The 18,297-nt window shown below is 39.3% G+C and overlaps 1 protein-coding gene across 2 annotated transcripts in view; it reads left to right on the top strand.

Annotated features, from left to right (window-relative positions):
- Positions 1–609: 609 nt before the first annotated feature.
- The window catches only part of Tph2 (tryptophan hydroxylase 2), a 102,223-nt gene continuing 84,535 nt past the window's right edge, over positions 610–18,297 (top strand). Inside the window, exons 1-5 of one of the 2 annotated variants that reach the window (XM_047550652.1) lie at positions 610–718; positions 3,239–3,405; positions 6,187–6,370; positions 6,480–6,580; positions 11,290–11,357. In XM_047550652.1, the coding sequence (XP_047406608.1) occupies positions 610–718; positions 3,239–3,405; positions 6,187–6,370; positions 6,480–6,580; positions 11,290–11,357 (629 nt within the window). The remainder of the gene's footprint in view (positions 719–3,238; positions 3,406–6,186; positions 6,371–6,479; positions 6,581–11,289; positions 11,358–18,297) is intronic. The other variant, XM_047550653.1, reaches the window with a different exon arrangement.

The following is an 18,297-nucleotide window of genomic DNA, read 5'->3' on the forward strand; positions in this document are numbered from 1 at the left end:
GCACAGAGACGAGAGGATTAGGAAGTAGTACCTTTTATGAAAGCCACCGTACATATATTCACACATAATCAACACCACAGATTAGAAAAAAATGTATTAACAAACAATAGATCTTAAATTACTTTCCCAATTTTAGAATGAAAGCACAGAACTTTTGAGTTCACAGTTATTTAAAGACTGAGGCTAACTTGCCAGCAGCAGGCTTGAGAGATGAGTGCTAACATCAAGGGACAGCTGTTTTCTTGTACAAATAACATCCCCTTATGTATTGTTCTCCACTACCTCTGCCCAAATATCTACTCGACCTATGAAACAAACAAATTCCATCATAAGCAGATAACCCCAGGCTTCAAATATGTAATCTGACCGTGGCCATCAGCAACCAGAAATGAGTTTCTTTCTAATCAGCTTTCCATCAGTTCTCAGTCACTCATATAAAGGAGTCTGGGGAGGGGAGGATTCGCATTGCTCTTCAGTACCAGGTTTCTGGACAGCACTTCGAGCAGGCTGCAGAAGCTTGCGTCCTCCTCTTCTCTGCATCTCCACCAGAGCTGCTATTGCCCCTGTAGTCTCCCCCTGCTGCTGAGAAAGAAAATTACATCGGGATTCATGCAGCCAGCAATGATGATGTTTTCCAGTAAATACTGGGCGAGAAGAGGGTTTTCCTTGGATTCAGCAGTGCCTGAAGAGCATCAGCTCCTTGGCAACTTAACAGTGAGTACTGAATACATGGCACTCTGCAGTGTTTTCTAGGGTTGTGATCGTCTTATCCTGACCATATGGACACTTGGTGTAGAGTAAACACACCTTAATTCCTTCCTTAATAGTCTTGTCTCCCTGCTTCTCTTCTACCTCTTCTCTCCATGAAGTAAAGCAGGTGTACTGATTGCTGTGTGCTCAACTTTCTTTCCTTAAGGTAGAAAGTGAAGTTCCTGAACATTAAGAAGGAGAGTATGTATGAACCAGTGTACTAGATCCATAACCAAAAAAAGTATGTAGATTTTGAAAGCTCATTTATTATGGGGAGAAATAGGGAGAAGAAATGAAATAGATTTCTATGGTTTCCATGAACTCTTAGTGTTTCCTACACCTACTTCAAGTCTATGAAGACCAGTCTTTAAACACAGAACTAATATTTTGTATTCTTGTCTGTAGGCACAGATTTTGGAATAAGAGAAAGATCAAACTTCTTTCAAACATTTTTCTTGCGTGCCTCACTATTTATTTATTTATTTTTTTGTAGTCCTGGGGATTGAACCCTTGGGTGCTCCACCACTGAGCTACATACCCAGGCCTATTTATATTATTTTATTGTTTTTGAGACAGGGTTTTGCTACGTTGCCCAAGTTGACATTGAATTTGTGATTCTTCTGCTTCGGCCTCCCAAATAGCTGGGATTAGTTGTGGACCACCATGCTTGTCTCATTACTTCATGTTTAATTAATGAAGTTGTGCAAGCAGTATTCCACTTGTTTTAGAATTAAAAGGAATTTTTATATTTAAAATATTAACAAAATAAAAAAAGCAATATTTGTAGGATTTTAGATCCTGATTTGAGGTAGTAAGCATGGGATTTAATAAAAACAGTAGTTTTTATTTCATAGCAATGAAATAAAATATATCCAGTTTCCTAGTCATTAAAAATACTAAATGGCATTTCATTGATATACTATCAGAGTTTATCAACCAATTCCAATTCGGTTTGTCATAGAAAAATCTGTTTTAATATTGTAGCTCCATATATGTGCCAGAGGGCTGCATCATACTGACATATTATTACTTGTAAAAGTGCTGAAAAGTAATTACAGCAACTTGTGTAGAACTATTTAAATCAATTTGCAAAAATGAGGCCAAAAATGTAAATAGATTTTCTAACATTTAAATATCATGAATATTTGGATGAAATAGTACATTGAGGAATTTTGATGTTATAATGAACTGCTAGAAGGAAAACAAAGAAAACTCAGAGTTACAGTTAATGTATGACCCTTTCATATAAAAAAGCCACTTAAATATATGAGACCTGTGTATTATACTGTGAGGAAGAGGCAGATGTTGAGAGTACTAAGACATTTGAGTTTTTAATGACTAAACATGCTGTCAAGTATCAATGTGTATATAAACTTCTTCTTTCCCTCAAGTTTTAAATAATACAATATCTATTTCAATTACATATAAATCTAGTGAGGCAATACTAATGTATGAGAATAAATCCAATAGAGAAGTCAGAGAAAGACAATGGCAGATCACTGTTTTCTAGGTTCCATATTAAATGTACACTTCTCAGTTTCCTGAGGACACATGGATGGCTGTGATTATATTATATCATAATTTTCCAGGAAGAGAGAGAGTTCTCTGTTAACCAAACTCTGTATTCACATACAAAGAACATGAAACAGACCATCACAGTTTCTCATTGTCACATGAAAAGTTTTCAGCTTTTTTATTCTGCATTTATGACAATATGATCTGAGTTGCTAGCATCTTTCATTTTTATTTTTAGCCAATGGGATTAATCATTATTACTCAGACTGTACTGTTTCCTCCTAATGGTTAGCTAGCTAGTTTTCTTTTTATTTGTGGCTGAATTGTAAGAGTTCCTTTTCATATACCATTTTCTGACACAGATGGCTTCTTTGCTCAACTTGTTCCATGTGTAGGTAGATTCACATTGAGAATTCACATTGACAATGTGGATCTAAATTGTACAAAATAAGGTTATAAGTTTCAGTGCATGTCCTGACATATACAGGATTAAATGGCTATTTTGTTTTAAAAACTTAATTGAAGCTAAATTTACCATTGTCAAAAATATATACTTGTTCTTATTTTTGCTATGTTCAGCAACCAATATAGTTTCCATAGGATTGATTCAACTAGGCTAAAAAATCAAATTTCATGCTGTAAAATAAACCTAGAAAAAGAAAGGCAGGGATTTTTTATATGTAACACTTTATACTTAATGATGGTCAGATTTTTGTTGCCATTCAAGTGAAGCAAATCTGATCTCCCTTTTATTTCAGCCTCTACACTCTAGATACTGTCTTGGAGCACTGGAAAATAATGTCCCTGAGTAAATTAGACCAATATTTAAAGATGAAAGTTATGAGTGCCATGGCAGCTTCACCTTGAGTTTCAATGATTGGTGGGACTTCTGGAATATAAATGGGATATCTGGGGGCGGGGATTGATGATAGAATACTCTGGAATCCTAATGTGTGTGTGTGTGTGTGTGTTTGTACTTTCCTGAAGCTGAATAAAGCTAATTCTAGCAAAAATGATGACAAGAAAGGCAACAAAGGAAACAGCAAAAGTGATACTGCTGCTGAGAGTGGCAAGACGGCTGTTGTTTTCTCCTTGAAAAACGAAGTTGGTGGATTGGTGAAAGCACTGAGGCTCTTTCAGGTGAATATAAAACATCATCGCATAACTTTAAAAACGACTGTGTCTCTGGTAACAGAAATGTCATCTGCAACAAAACATTACTGGATCGATTTCTAGATAATGTGGTGAAAGATTCAAAGGAACCAAACTTCATGAGGCTTTACAAGAGGAGTTGATCTGCCAAACAACGAAATAAGCATATTCACATGAACTGTGATTTATTAATTCAGAATTAGCCTATTAGGAACTTACAGACTATTGCCAGGAGAGAAAATCCACAAGTTAAAAATGTGAACCTCACACTTGGAAATGAAAACACAAAAGGAGCCAAAGGGGGTACCTTAAATAACACGAATGTGAAGTTTGATTTGATTCCTTATACATACACTGTAGGACTCACTTTACCCTTATCTCATAGAAATGCAGCAGCATCTTCCCAGGCCCAAATTTGTAGTTTGGACCCCAAGAAAAAGCCCAGGCGGGCAAGAAGCTAGGAAAACCTACAAGAGCTATTATTGCCTTCTTGCCAATGTATACCGGATGGCTCCTCCACCACTAGTAAACACGCTCCCTTACAAACACATTTCCTCTGGGGTCACTGGCTGTTGATTAGAGCTGTGATACAAGGAGCCTAGCTGCACTTGATGCCTTGGGCTGCTGTGCAGAGGAAAGATAGTTGGAGCTGCAGCCGGGGATTCAGACCTGTGTTCTCCTAGTTTGGCTCACTAGCTGCTACCTGAGTTCAATTTCTTCACACGTCAAGTAGCAATAACAATTCCCAACTAACTGGGTTGTTGGGATGAATAGTATGCGTGAAAGTGCTTTGTAACGTGTACAGATGTGAGGCATTATCATACCTCTATGATGATCATAGAGGGGGAATTAGCAGCCTGATTTGGCAAGTATTTCTTTGTTCCCTTTTAACCTTGAAGAAAGGATCAGGTATCATAAACAGTGGTAATGGAAATCTGGGGTAGTATTTTATATGTAATTATGTCATCTCTGGCTGTGTCCATACAGTGCCCAAAGGCAAACCAATTCAATTAGACAGCTAGGTGCCGTAGGAAAATCCCTGGAGAAGGAGTTAGCAGCCTAAATTTTCACTCTGCCATCAGCTAGTCATGGGGCCTTAGCTAAGCCACTTAACCCATCTGCACCTCAGTTCCCTAAGTCTAAAAATATCAGCTTCAACCAAAGGACATTAAAAGTCCAAAGTGACACAATGTATGTGAAATCTCTTGAACCTTGACTTAATCTTATTTCTATTATCAGTCAATTTAGAAAATAAAGCATTATTTTTAAAATAATAAAATAATAAAAACCAAAAATAAAAACAAGTAGATTAGTTTCCCACAAGACTTGTTTCTTTATATAGGAGAACAGTCTGATTTGATCCTATTCTGGCACTGAAAGCTACTTACCCTGCTCCTATGTGAAAAACTCTGAGAGCATCCAGGGTTGTATCAGGAATTGTACTGATAATCAAGGTGTACCATCTGGAGTGATGGGGAGGTGTTGCATACTGGTGGTGGGTTGGGATGGAGAGGAGAACCTAGTCTTCAATTAATTAAAGGGGAAAGAAAAGTATGTCACCGTGGAAATTCAAACCTGATTTTTTAAAAAATATGTTTTCTAGTTGTCAGTGGATCATTTACTTATTTATATGTGGTTCTGAGTATCAAACTCAGGGCCTCACACATGCCAGACAAGCACTCTACCACTGAGTCACAACTCCAGTCCCTCAAACCTGATTTTTATGCATGAAATTACTGTTCTTCCTTTCACCTTATTGTAAGGAAATCAATCCATCTCAGAGTGATAGCTATACAATGCATTCTTGAATAAAACTGACCTGGAAATTGCCAAAAGAGAACAGTTACTAGTGATCCCATTTATAAGTTATTATTATTATTATTATTATCATCTTACCTATTTTTGTGGTACCAGGGATTGAACCCAGGGGCACCTAACCACTGAGCAACATCTCCAGCCCTTTTAAAAATATTTAGAGACAGGGTCTTGCTAAATTGCTTAGGACTTCACTAAGTTGCTGAGGCTGGCTTTGAACTTGTCAACAAACTTGCCTCAGCCTCCCAAGCTGCTGGATTACAAGCATGCACCACTGCACCCAGCTCACTTTACCTTTTGTTTTGTTCTCCTCTGGTGAATATTTGTTTCCCTTTTGCCTTCGTAGATCCTCTCTTTGCTGCTTTCCTTTCTTTTCCTTCAATCGGGCTGTGTTTTGGCTAGTATTTCCTGCATCTCAGGCATTTTCAAACCACCTTCCCAATTTCTGCCTGCCATTAGTTTTACTTTATAAACAAGGATTTATTTTTAAAAAGTTTATTTTTAAGCTTTATTTCAAAAGGACGCTTTATATCACTATAAATTCAGGAGTTTGGGTTTAGTTGTTTTTCAGAAACATAAAAACAAATCTTGGGATTAGATGATAATGTAATAGACAAAAATTTCCCCAAAGTAATCATGCGTCACCAGTGGGATGTGAACTGCTTTGGGAAATGGTGATGTTCATAATTATAAGATATTATATGTCCCTTTACATATCTTAAATGCCCTCCTTGTTTTTAATGAGACTGGACAACCTACACAGAGGCATAACTATACAGGTCTCTATGAATAGAGACAGCAGTTGGAAAAATGTTCACATTGGTCAAAGGATAAGGAAATTGTTTTTTTCCTCTTTTGTGGGTATTTGATACTTTGTTGCTTCAGAATTAAATAAGGAAAGTATTCCTTTTATTGTGACCTGATTGTGACTTGGAGATGTTTCTTATGTAACAGGAAAAACATGTCAACATGGTACACATCGAATCCAGGAGATCCCGGCGAAGAAGTTCTGAGGTTGAAATCTTCGTGGACTGTGAGTGCAGCAAAACAGAATTCAACGAGCTCATTCAGTCGCTGAAATTTCAAACCACCATTGTAACGCTGAATCCCCCGGAGAACATTTGGACAGAGGAAGAAGGCAAGGGAGGGTTTTGCTTGTTGGGTGATTTTGCAATCTGACAAATGTTGCAAGGGGGCAAATGCAATCTGTGAGCTAATATTTTGAATCTGCACCGTGTTTTCAACAGAGCTGGAGGATGTGCTGTGGTTCCCCCGGAAGATCTCTGAGTTAGACAGATGCTCTCGCAGAGTTCTCATGTATGGTACCGAGCTTGACGCTGACCACCCAGTAAGTGTCGGGTAAAATTACTTTCACACATGCTCTTCCAGCTCCTATGTGCCGGGGAAGGGGTAGGGGCAGTGCCATGTTCTGTACTGTAATGCTTTATTGCAGAGCAATTTATTATTTATCCCCCCTAACCAAGAGCAGACTTGCAAAGGATAAAGCTTCCCCATACATGTGTGTGAGTTGGAAGCAGGTTAGAAAGATGGCATTTTCACATAGCATTTATTTTTAAAAGGGTTGGATAGAGGAGGAGATTCTACACCCTGGAGAATATTTCTGTGGAATTAGACAGCCTGAAATATACTTGCAGATGGTGACCCTTGGAAAAACGATGAACTGAAATTGATCACACCTTTGGGAAACTAGGGAGGACTAGGTGTGATGGGGCTCAGTGAGAGAATAAAATTCTTCTTGCCATTTTCCTTGACTGGAGGTAGTTAGGAGCAGAGTAATGTGGTTGACTTCAGTCTCAATGGAAAGGCAGAGAGTTTTAAAATAAGGCTGTGATGGAGCATGTATCTCTCCCCACATCTACCCTGAATCTATCTACCACCATTCTTTCCACTACTCCAATAAAAATGAACATCTTTAAAGAAGTTTGATGCTGGGGTAAGCAGTTCCCATTATTCTTCCCCCTCCCCTCTTTACTTCAGTTTTTATTTAACACAAGAGACCTGAAACTTCTTTATGTTCAGAATGAAGTACAGTTAATAGTTTGGGAGAAGTAAGCAATGCACCTATTCATTATAAGCACTTTTTCCTTCTCTAGTCTCCCTTGTCTAAAAATGGGCACATAAAAGGGTGAGATCCAAGCTGATCAGTCATACTTGTAGGAAGCCTTTGTGTTATGAGAGCAATAGTTTACAGATATTCACACTATTTAAATGAACAACATCTGGAAATTTGATAGCATGATCACATGCTTTGCAGTGTCTATATGGGTATAGTACCAGCAGCAGAAGCAGCAGCAGCATCTGAGAACTTGTTTTAACCAGTACACACTTAAGTTTGAGAACCACTAATTTAAAGGAAACTATGAAAACTTTACCCCTAGGGAATTTTTCAGATTAGCCAGTCATTTAGCATAGTATACCAATTCAGACCAATTCAAATATACCATTCAATTACACTGTTTTTTAAAAGCTAAATTCATGCAAGGACATAATGTGTTATATTTATCAGCATAGCCTAAAATGTCAGACTATTTTACGAGAATTCATATGTAAGTCACTTGAACATTGGAAAAACATTCATGACTGCCTTTAATAATCTTCCCCGTCTCCTAACCCCTGAGGAGTCAGAGTTAGCACAGAAACCTGATTTAAGAGATTAGCAGGACCACTGCTTCACACCAGCTGTTATCTTGCAGAATGACCTTGGACTAGTCCCTCTACCTCTGTACCTCAAGTTCTCTATGTAAAAAGTGGAAATAAAATTCTTATTGACCTCAAAGGGGTGTTTGGAAGCCTAGTTAATAAAACAACTGGAAGGCATTTTGGCAAGAGTAAATGCTTAATTCCAGTAATAAAAATGCTGTATTAAATCATCCAGATCAATGCCTGGACAGTAAAGGATTTTTCGATAACCTCCTATTTCCAAATGCTCCCTTTAGTCTAGTTTGAAAATTACTCAACCTGGAGAAAGGGGTTTAGCCATTTGAATGGAACAACCACAGGAAGTATTGACCTTGCTGAGAAAAAAAAAAAAATTTGTTCCAATACCAAGAGTAAATTTTCCTGTGCTTAATTTTATTCCATTACTCCTAATTACACCCACTTTATGATACCTTCTCTTATTTTCTGTGCAACCACTTGAAATAATTGCAAGTACTTAGCAATCCCCTACCTCTCCTGTGTTTTTTTTAAACCACATGTATTTCTTTTATAAGCACACCAAATATTCCTTATGCAAAATTTGATATTGGGAAGTTGGTGTGTTTGCAAGCTATTATTTGATAGAGATGGAAAAAGTTGTCTAAGTACTTTTTGTGTCTGAGAATAATCTTAGTTCTGAAATAGACACAGGGACCCTTGCAACAGGGTAGTTCAGAAAGGGCTTGAAATATTTCATGCTGCTAGGTGGAGTTCCCTAGAAAAGGTTAAATATCTGGCTCAGTTACTCTTAAGCTTTCATGGAAAGATCATCAGGTAGAACTTTTAAAAATGCAGAGAGTGATTCTTCATTTCTAATGAGCTCCCAGTCAAGGCCTACTATGAAGGGCATGGGGACCACCCTGAGTAATCAGGATCTAGACTAGGAAGGTCTTTTAAAGTGTGGTTCAGAAGTCTGCTTCTAAAATGCTAAAATATCTTGAGGATCATCTGAAGCCTACTGAATGGGAACTCTCAGAGAGTACCCAGGCATCTGCCTGTAAATGGATCTGAGAAGATTCTGATGACCTCTAGAACTAATATCTTAGCCCAGTGATTCTCAGCCCAAGCTTTCCATTCAAATCATCTGTGAGGAATTTTTAAAAACACTGATGCCAGGGCCTCATCCTAGAGAGCTTAAGTTAGAACCTCTGGGAATATGGCCAGGTTTGGAGCACTATTTAAAGCTTTCCAGGTGATTCTAATGTTCCACCAGGGTTGAGCTATTTGGGATGGCTACTTGAGTGTCAGCGTAAATTGAGCTGGGTACTTTAGGGTTCAGGGTGGGTCTTCAGCTCCCTTTAATTTAAATTGAAGGCGGGGTTGAGGGTTGTGCAGCAGGTATTCGCTGGGCGCTAGGATTGCCCGATTTTGCAAATAAATATATATGATACCCAGTTAAAATGGAAAAATTTGTTGCTTGTCTAAAATTGAAATTTACCCAGGCATCTTGTATTTTATCTGGTAACACCATCCCTGGCTGCAATTCAGAATGGATGGGCAAGGAATGCTGTGTCTCTGTAATTGTTAGTGCTGATTACTTTGCCAGTCATGGTTCAATCCAGGAAGCTCTGGCTCGCCCACAACATGTGCGTAATCACCGCCACTCCAGGCTAATGAGGCATGATGAGTACATCTCTCTCTTGCGTCCCTGGAAAAGGTGCAGGTGTTTGCTGAGGAGAGATAGTTGAGATTCTTCTGGAAGCCCAGCAGATTACAATGCTGTTACCATGGTGTCCGGTCTGGCAGGAACCAGGGAACAGATGCTGCACTTTTCACAGGCCTCTCCCTTTTGTCGTGGCCTACTTTCTTTTGAATGATAAAGGTGCTTGGAGTTCTTCTTTTCCTTCCCCAGGTAGTCCAGTTTTACTAGTGGGTATTGAAGTGGACTTTCTAGCATGACTGGTTCTACCTTCCACAGCAGGATACCCTTTTGTAGGTCACAGACCCATTTGTAAATGTGGTAACTATGGTCACAAAATTTTGTCTGTAGACATTTTAGGGCTTCACAAGCCTGCCTATGGAGCCTGGGAGTAAAAACTCCCAGTTCACAGCACAAGAAAGAAAGTGCTAGCTTCTGCGTAGAGAATACCTCATTTCTCTAGGGTGTTGGGGTGATCTCAGGGCATTTTTTTTTTTCTCTCTCCCTTTCTTCATAATGCTCTTGTTCTTCTTGAAAGAAAGGTCATTTTTCATTTCTGTCCAGTGGACAGTCCTGTGAAGATTCCTGGCCTTGAGGCCCACTCTCTTTTAGTTGACAAGAGAATGAGACAGTTTTGTAGTGTGTTTGGGGGTTCCTTCTTGAATAGCCCACCTTGTAGAAACATCTTTTCATTGCCACAGAGGTAGTTTAAACCTTTAGGAACCTCATCCCTCCTCTTTACTGTCAACCCCTCGGTCCCCAAGACTTGCCTTCTTGCCTGGCTTCTGTTGCCAGAGACCACTGCTTCCTGGTCCTCATCCTTGGGGGGTTGCTTGGTTTATAGAGGTAAGAAGTTAGATGGCAACAATTCCTCTTGGGCATCCAGCACCTTGAAGAAACCACCCTGGAAAAAATTGATTGTCTGAAAGTATGGGAAGGAAAGGAAAATGGGACATCTGTTGACAAGAGGAGAAATTGTTGAGTAAACCAGGAAATCCTCTCAGAAGGATTCCACTTGACTGAAAAATGACAGACACGGTGTTTAATTTCCCGAGTGGATGATGCTAGATAAAAATCTTGAAGTTGGCTAAGACACATTTGAATTGTAGTAACTCAAGTGGAGTGGAGTTAACCTGCTCCCCTGTTGCATTTCTCCCTTATCAATTTTGCACTGTGTGACTGTAGTCATAAAACACAGCAAAACCTTTAATTCATACTAATTTGGGGATCTGATGATTAATTCTGGATGACAGCATTTTTAATAAATGTTACATTTATTAGTTATTTACACAAATCATTAAGTTAGGTTAATTCACTGAATAACAATGTTAAAGAGACTGGTTTTAATGAATAGGATAAGATTAACTTGTGATTAAGATCAGTTACCTGTAAATGATACTTGAAAACTAAAAGATATTGCTCAAAATATCAATTTGCTTAAGTAAGTCATTGTGCTTACCTAGTGGAAAGGTAAACTGTAGACTGAATTCCCACGTGTCCCAAATTGGTAGAGCCCAAATCGAAAGAGGTTTTACTGTAAGCACAATTTGCCTTAGCCTGTGTCATCAAGTCGGTCATCTGAGGATAAGATTTACATTTGAATTGAACACTCAATAAACACCACAGTGATTTTCTTTTAGCCCTTCTGCAGCTAATTTTTCAGCACTTTGTTAAATAACTTAATCTCTTTTCTGTTTAAGGGATTTAAGGACAATGTCTATCGACAGAGAAGGAAGTATTTTGTGGATGTGGCCATGGGTTATAAATAGTAAGTACCTGTATAACTCTTGTCACTGGCTAGTTAGGAAAAACACAAGCTGTGTTAAACAGACCTGTCTTCTCTTCACTTTAACTTCTGCAGAAGGCAGGCACGAACCTTTTAAACATCACCAACTCCATAGGCTTTAAATGCCAACGCAGATGTTTGACATCTGGGTATAATTGTAAAATAATGAGACCTGTGGGCTACATGCCAAGTTCTGCATTTACACCATTGTGTTTGCAGCTCCATTAAAGCAGGCAGCCATTTCTGTGCGCTCTGCAAGACTTGGAAACTGTGCTTTAGTTTTACTTTGGACTTGACTATTCAGTAACCCCCTTCAATATCCAGCTTCTCCAAAATGAAGGATTTAGCAAGAACAGAGGAAGGGGTCATTTAAGCAGCCACAACTGAAATATGTTCTGACAACTCTGTTTCTGGAAACTGGGAGGTTGGGGTGGGGGCGTGGTTATGGAAGAATGTCATAATCCCACATCAGGGTTGGGATAAAAATGGAGAACCTCACCTTTAGGGGTGACGACCATGTATAATGGATGAAGGTAAGTGGCAAGGACAGGATGAGTTCATGGGTATGAAATAAATTTGTGAACCAAATATAAAACCATGCCTGGTAGAGGAAAAAGTCTTTTTTACTCTAGTTAATACTAGATGAGAAATTTGACTGTCTTGAGAGGCAAATTTGTCTTTGCTGAGAATTTAGGATATCATGTGTGTTATTGAGGGTATCAGGGTTGCTTTCTTTTTTAAAACTATGACACACAAATGCTTAAAGCCAAGTGAGAGAATTCCTCAGTGTCTGTTGGGCCAAGCATGTTTTCATCCTTAACTACCCTTGATGCCTGGGCATTCCTCCTTTCCTCCTCCCAAGCTCCAGGCATCCTTCACCCTTTCTGCATTGCACTTATAAAAACCCTGTTAATGAGAACCAGAATTCCTTGGCATATGCTTTGCAACATCTGCTCTTTTCCAAGCAGTCTCTTCCCCTGTGTTCTGTGACTTTCTACCCCTCATGATGTCAGTGTGTGCATGGCTTGCCCCAAACCCAACCTCATGTTCCCTTTTGCCCTCAGTACTGCTTCTTTCTTGTGCCTGCTTCCAGTTTCCCAGCCAAATTGCCAAGGGATAATATTGATGGAATGAGCTCACTTTTCACATGGGGTTCTGATAAGTGGTTGTGGGCCTTAAGATTGGCTCTCTTTGGTTCTTGGGACTTCCAGTAGGATCAGGTCATGCCTGCGTAGATGGATCCTTAGATGGCTATTGGCAGGGTAGTCCTTTGGGACATGATCTGTCCAGGACATGGAAAAAGCTAAGTATTGGGCAGAACCTTTTTCCATATATATGTTTTGACATAGAATTTTGTTGGCATGATGACTAAAGTTTCTAACTCAAGTGTTACTTCTTTCTTCTTGGAGGGCCCAGAAAGTAGACAAAGGCAAACTGATGTAGTGGTGATATATAAGTCAACCAGTTTCAAGAAATACTGCTAATGAAGATTCATTTGTTTTTAAAGAAACTATGGAGAGGAGGAAAAGAGCATATAGGTGAAATTATGAAGGATAAAGTTGTCAAAGTGTTAACGAATATTTGCCACCTTCCCATAGCTAAGAGGGAAACTGAACCGTGGTGTCTATGGGAAAGAAAGTAGAAACTGGAGGTTGGAGCAGGTGGAGAACTGAATTTATACAGAATTAAGGAGAACTGGGTGGAACTGGGTCTTTTGGAACATGGGCCCACCCTAGAGGGCTAGGGAGTGCTCAGGCCTAAGGAATGTGGCTCTTGTAACTGAGGCAGGAGACTGAGGCAGGTAGGAAATGGCCAGCTCATCATTTTATACAGATCATTTTACAGAAACAGAAACAACTCTTGAACAAACCTCCCTGTTGTCCTTATAGCAGAGGCCAAATTATATCTGAAGGCTATTTGGTAGATGTAGAATCAAAACAAAGGGTGTTTGCCTCGGAGGGATTGGAACCCAGGGACATTATAACCTGCTCCTTGGATAGTGATGAGCCCAGACCAACCAGGCAGAATAGCAAGTGCTTAGACACTGGGGCACTGGAGTGGACAGTCTGGGTTCAAATGCTGGCTCCACTGCTTCCCAGCTGGTGGCTCAGCCTAGCAGCAGGACCCATCTCGTGGGACTGTAGTAAGGATTTACAAAGTGCTATGCTTAGTGCAATGTCTGGCATGTGATCCTTGATCATGATTGTCAATTATCATTATTGTCTCCCTGCCACCTTTTTCATGGGCTGCCTCCTGTTTCTAGTTGACCTACTCTTCTTCAGATGCATTAACACCATGGTTTGTGCTGCCTTCTTAATAAATAATGTAGCTCAAACATCCCTAGAAGTACTCCTTGCAGGAAACTCTTTGGTTTCCCATTAAGACACTGTTGGGTAAACTGATGCTTTCCATGCTGACCAGCATCCTTCTTCATGGAAAGATTTCATAAAAAGCAATCACATTCCCATATTTGTGTGTGTGAGAAAAGCTGTCAAAATACCGATAACGAGTTGCCTTAGGTGCTTCTAGGGAGTGGATGGAGTGAGGAAGGTGCCTATCAGGAGTAGTAAAATCAAGGAGACATGAATCCAGGACATGTGGGAAGTAGAGAGCAAAGGATCCTTCCTGAGTACCCCTCATACTGTTGTGGTTGAGCTTTCTAGGAGTGTGAAGGTGAATGAGGGATAGCTAGGTATGAGTCTGCCTGTCTGCTCACTTCTGGCCTCCTGCACCTGCTATGGTGTGGTGGGGGAGGGGCACAGAACTAACCCATTCCAAATGAGACTTGGCCATTGTCTCCAGTTTGCCATGCGACAAGTAAGCTTTCCTTTTAGTTCACACAAAAATAAAGATTCAATTTCTCATTGAAATAGTCATTTTCCTAGTGTTGATCACTTTCTGAGTGTACAAAATAGAAAAATGTCAATACCATGACTACTTAAAATAAGTTCATTTAAGTGTGCTGTGACCAGATTTTCCAAACTAGAAATAATCTGCTCCAAACTAAGGAGCAGATTATTTGAGATTGGGGTAATATTGAAATGTTGAGCATGTGAAGTCACTGCCCATACTGTTTGATGGTAAATTTAGGACCATTCTGGGGAATGGGCAAATGTTGGTCAAGGGGTGCAAAGTTTCAGTTGGAAGGAATGAATGATGACTATTTGAGGCAATAGGTATGTTAGCTTGAGTCATTCAATCTGCATCGGATGCATATATCATAGCATCACTTTCTTACCCCATTAATACGTACAATTGTAATTTGTCAATATTCAGTGAAAAATAAATAAAATTAGGGACAATTTTGACCCAGAGTAAACAATGCAATTCCCAATTGACAATTAGTTAAGGCTTTTTGGACCCTGAGGAGAAGTCATAAATATAAGGTCAGAAACAAGAAAAGATGGCGTACAGATGTTTCTAGGTTGTGGTGGAGATTGGCAGGATGTAGTCTGAGGTGTCTAAAGGTAAGGAGAAGGAAGATAAATGAAATACAGAATAATATATATTGAAGTCACATCAAGAAGTCCTGGGGGGGGAGGGGATTCGTGTTGAATACTATATTTTCTGTGATAGTCTTGAAAGGATAAAACAGGGGGAAAGAACCAACGCAAGCAGAGAAAAATGAAAAAATTCCACTCTTTGATGAAAAAACAGCAGGCTCTAAGTCTGTATTACCGTGAACCCGAAAGAGGTGAGGGAGCAGGAAGGCGTCAGCACGCTGAGATTGTCAATGGACGCCACTCAGGCGAAGTTCTGATTGACAGCACAGCTGAGAAACGTGATTGATTATCCAGAGGCCTGCAGCAGCCCTCGGAATAGCCTGCACTCATGGTGGGAATGTCAGGAAGTCCTAATTGCCTCACCAATAATAGCAGAGGAAACATTTATTAGTGCAAATATTATTTCTTATAGACGACCAGAGAATGAACATCCTGGATTACAGGGCACTGTTTATAAATTCAGCCCTGAGAGAATGTCTAACTTGCGGGTCGCACCCCGTCCTCGTCCTCCCCAACTCAAATAAAAGAAATCCTAGTGTAAAGAAAAAAAAGAAGAGAAAAAAAAAAGCACCCCATGATTAGATAATGTGAAGTGCATATAGACTTGCAGTTCAGAGGAAATGGAAGCACGTGGGGGGCAGATAGCATGTGGTGGAAGAGAAAATTATGACTGTTGTTGGAGCTGTTAGGTTTATCTCAAACTATCCAGTTTTCTGTCATTGGCACCTTCATATTTTAACCTCAGCTGCATTTTTGTGCTTTTCAAAATTGCTAAATTATTGAGGGAAAAATCAGTAACAAATTTTTTTTTCAATTGACTAGAAATAAATTTTTCTTTAGGGTCTAGGGTAATGATTATTCTTCAACAACATGCATGCATATTTAATTTAATTATATTTTTGGTGGGGGTGGTTATTTCAATCTATTTTATTCTCTTGGAAAGAGGCCTCGAGCTCTGACTTTAATTATGCCACTCTTGTTTGCTTAAATTGATTTTGAATATTACTGTGATTATGTTTTGTTATGAATGTATTTCCTCCTGGTTGAAATTAAGGTGGCACATGAACCTCATGTTCTTCCCAAAGGGGCTGCTTCCTCTTTGATTTATTTTTCTTTCCATCTCAGGAATCTGAAATATAAGTGGGTAAATACAAATGTCAACAAGTAAGGTAAACAAGAAAATTTCAACATGTCAGAAGTTGTGACCTAAATTAGGGTTGAAAATTTCTCTAATTTGCCAAGAAAACTCAGTTGATTTTAAATTTAGGGATCCAAATGGTTTCTTAACATTTCTCAGCTTCAGTTTTCTCCTCTGTAAAATGGAGATAAAAATACCTCCTCTGTTTCTTTCCTTTTTTCATTTCTTCCTCTTTTTCATTTAAGCATTAAATGATATAAATGGGGCATTGCTATAAAATGCACTTGCTTATCTTTATAAACAAACAAACAAACAAAAAACAAAGAATCCAGACCAGAGGTATGGGGGTTTATTCAGACCTCCAACCAATTTGGAGGGCTTTGGTTGCTTTCCCCCATTTCTCTTTAGACTTTTTTTTTTTTTCTCCAGGGCCAAGGACCAAACTCATGGCCTTTCGCATGCAAGGCAAGTGCTCTGCCACTGAGCTAAATCCCCAACTCTCCATTTCTCTTTAGATCTAAGAAATAGCGTATGGAGTGACCTGCACTACCTGGAGTGAATATCAGGCTTACTGTTTACCAGTTGAATGACTGGGCAAATATTTAAGACTTCTGTGCCTCGGTTGCCTTATCTGTAAAATAGGGATAACTCTATTACTAAATTAAAAAATTGTCATGAGGATTAAATGAACCAATTAATATAGTATCAGCAGAAATGAACTAATATGGAATCAGCACTTAGAATACTACTTAGGAAGTGCTTTATAAATATTTACTAATATTATTTTCTCATCTCTCCTTTTTGTCCACCTGCATGCTTTGAACCCATTATATTACCCTTTGGTTGTCACCTCTTTCCACTCCCTTCATCTGAGGCTGCCAATTTGGCAGCTTGAAACAACATTTTTTATCTCACGCAGTTTCCGAGTGTCAGGAATTATGGAGTAGTTTAAGACAAAGTGTTGGCCAGGGAAGAGTTATCTCAAGCCTGGATGGAGGATCTACTTCCAATGTTGATACTCACAGGATGGTTGGCAGGGGGGCCTCAGGTTCTTGAAGCAAGACCTCTCCACTGGGTTGCCTAAGCATTCTCAATATATTGCAACTAGCTTCCACCAAATAAAGTGATCCAAGAGAGAGTGAGCAAGGCAGAATCTACAGAGCCTTTTACAACCTAGCCTTGAAAGTGACCTACCATCATTCTTGCTGCATACTTGTGGTTAGGCAGATCAGCCTTGATACAATGGGGAGTGGGGTGGAGAGTACACATGGACATGAACACCAAATGTCAAGATTCTTTGGGGACCATCTTGGAGGTTGGCTGCCACATCCATTCAACTTGTGTTGCATTTCATTTCTTCAAGACTCCCCGTAACTGCTCTACCGTGGTAGTGCTGATGTGTTATCTGCAGAACCAATCCCCATGACAGCAGAGGTAGTATTGAGCAGAACTTGTAGCTGAAGGTATAGGCTTTACAGCTAGACAGAACTGGGTTAGAATTCTCCCCTACCACTTAAAAGCTCTGTGGACATGAGCAGTGACCTAGTCTCTTTAAGTCTCAGTGCCTCTTCTTAAAATGGTCACACTCTTTTTTTTTTTTTTTTTTTTTTTTTTTTTTTTTTTTTTTTTTTTTTTTATTTTATTTTTTTTTTTCTTTTTATTGTAAACAAATGGGATACATGTTGTTTCTCTGTCTGTACTTGGCGTAAAGGCATACCATTTGTGTAATCATAAATTTACATAGGGTAATGTTGTTTGATTCATTCTGCCATTTTTTCCCTTCCCCCCTCCCCTCCCACCCCTCCCCTCCATCTATACAGTCCTTCCTTCCTCCATTCCTGCCCCTCTCCCTAAACCCAACTCCAACCCCAACACTAACCCTTCCCACCCCCATTATGTGTCATCATCCACTTATTAGCGATATCATTCTTCCTTTGGTTTTTTGAGATTGGCTTATCTCACTTAGCATGATATTCTCCAGTTTCATCCATTTGCCTGCAAATGCCATAATTTTATCATTCTTTATGGCTGAGTAATATTCCATTGTATATATATACCACATTTTCTTTATCCATTCATCAATTGAAGGACATCTAGGTTGGTTCCACAATCTGGCTATTGTGAACTGAGCAGCTATGAACATTGATGTGGCTGTATCTCTGTAATATGCTGATTTTAAGTCCTTTGGGTATAGGCCAAGGAGTGGGATAGCTGGGTCAAATGGTGTTTCCATTCCAAGTTTTCTAAGGAATCTCCACACTGCTTTCCAGAGTGGCTGCAC

This window comes from Sciurus carolinensis, chromosome 4 (genome assembly GCF_902686445.1).
Source record: "Sciurus carolinensis chromosome 4, mSciCar1.2, whole genome shotgun sequence".
Taxonomy (NCBI): Eukaryota; Metazoa; Chordata; class Mammalia; order Rodentia; family Sciuridae; genus Sciurus; species Sciurus carolinensis.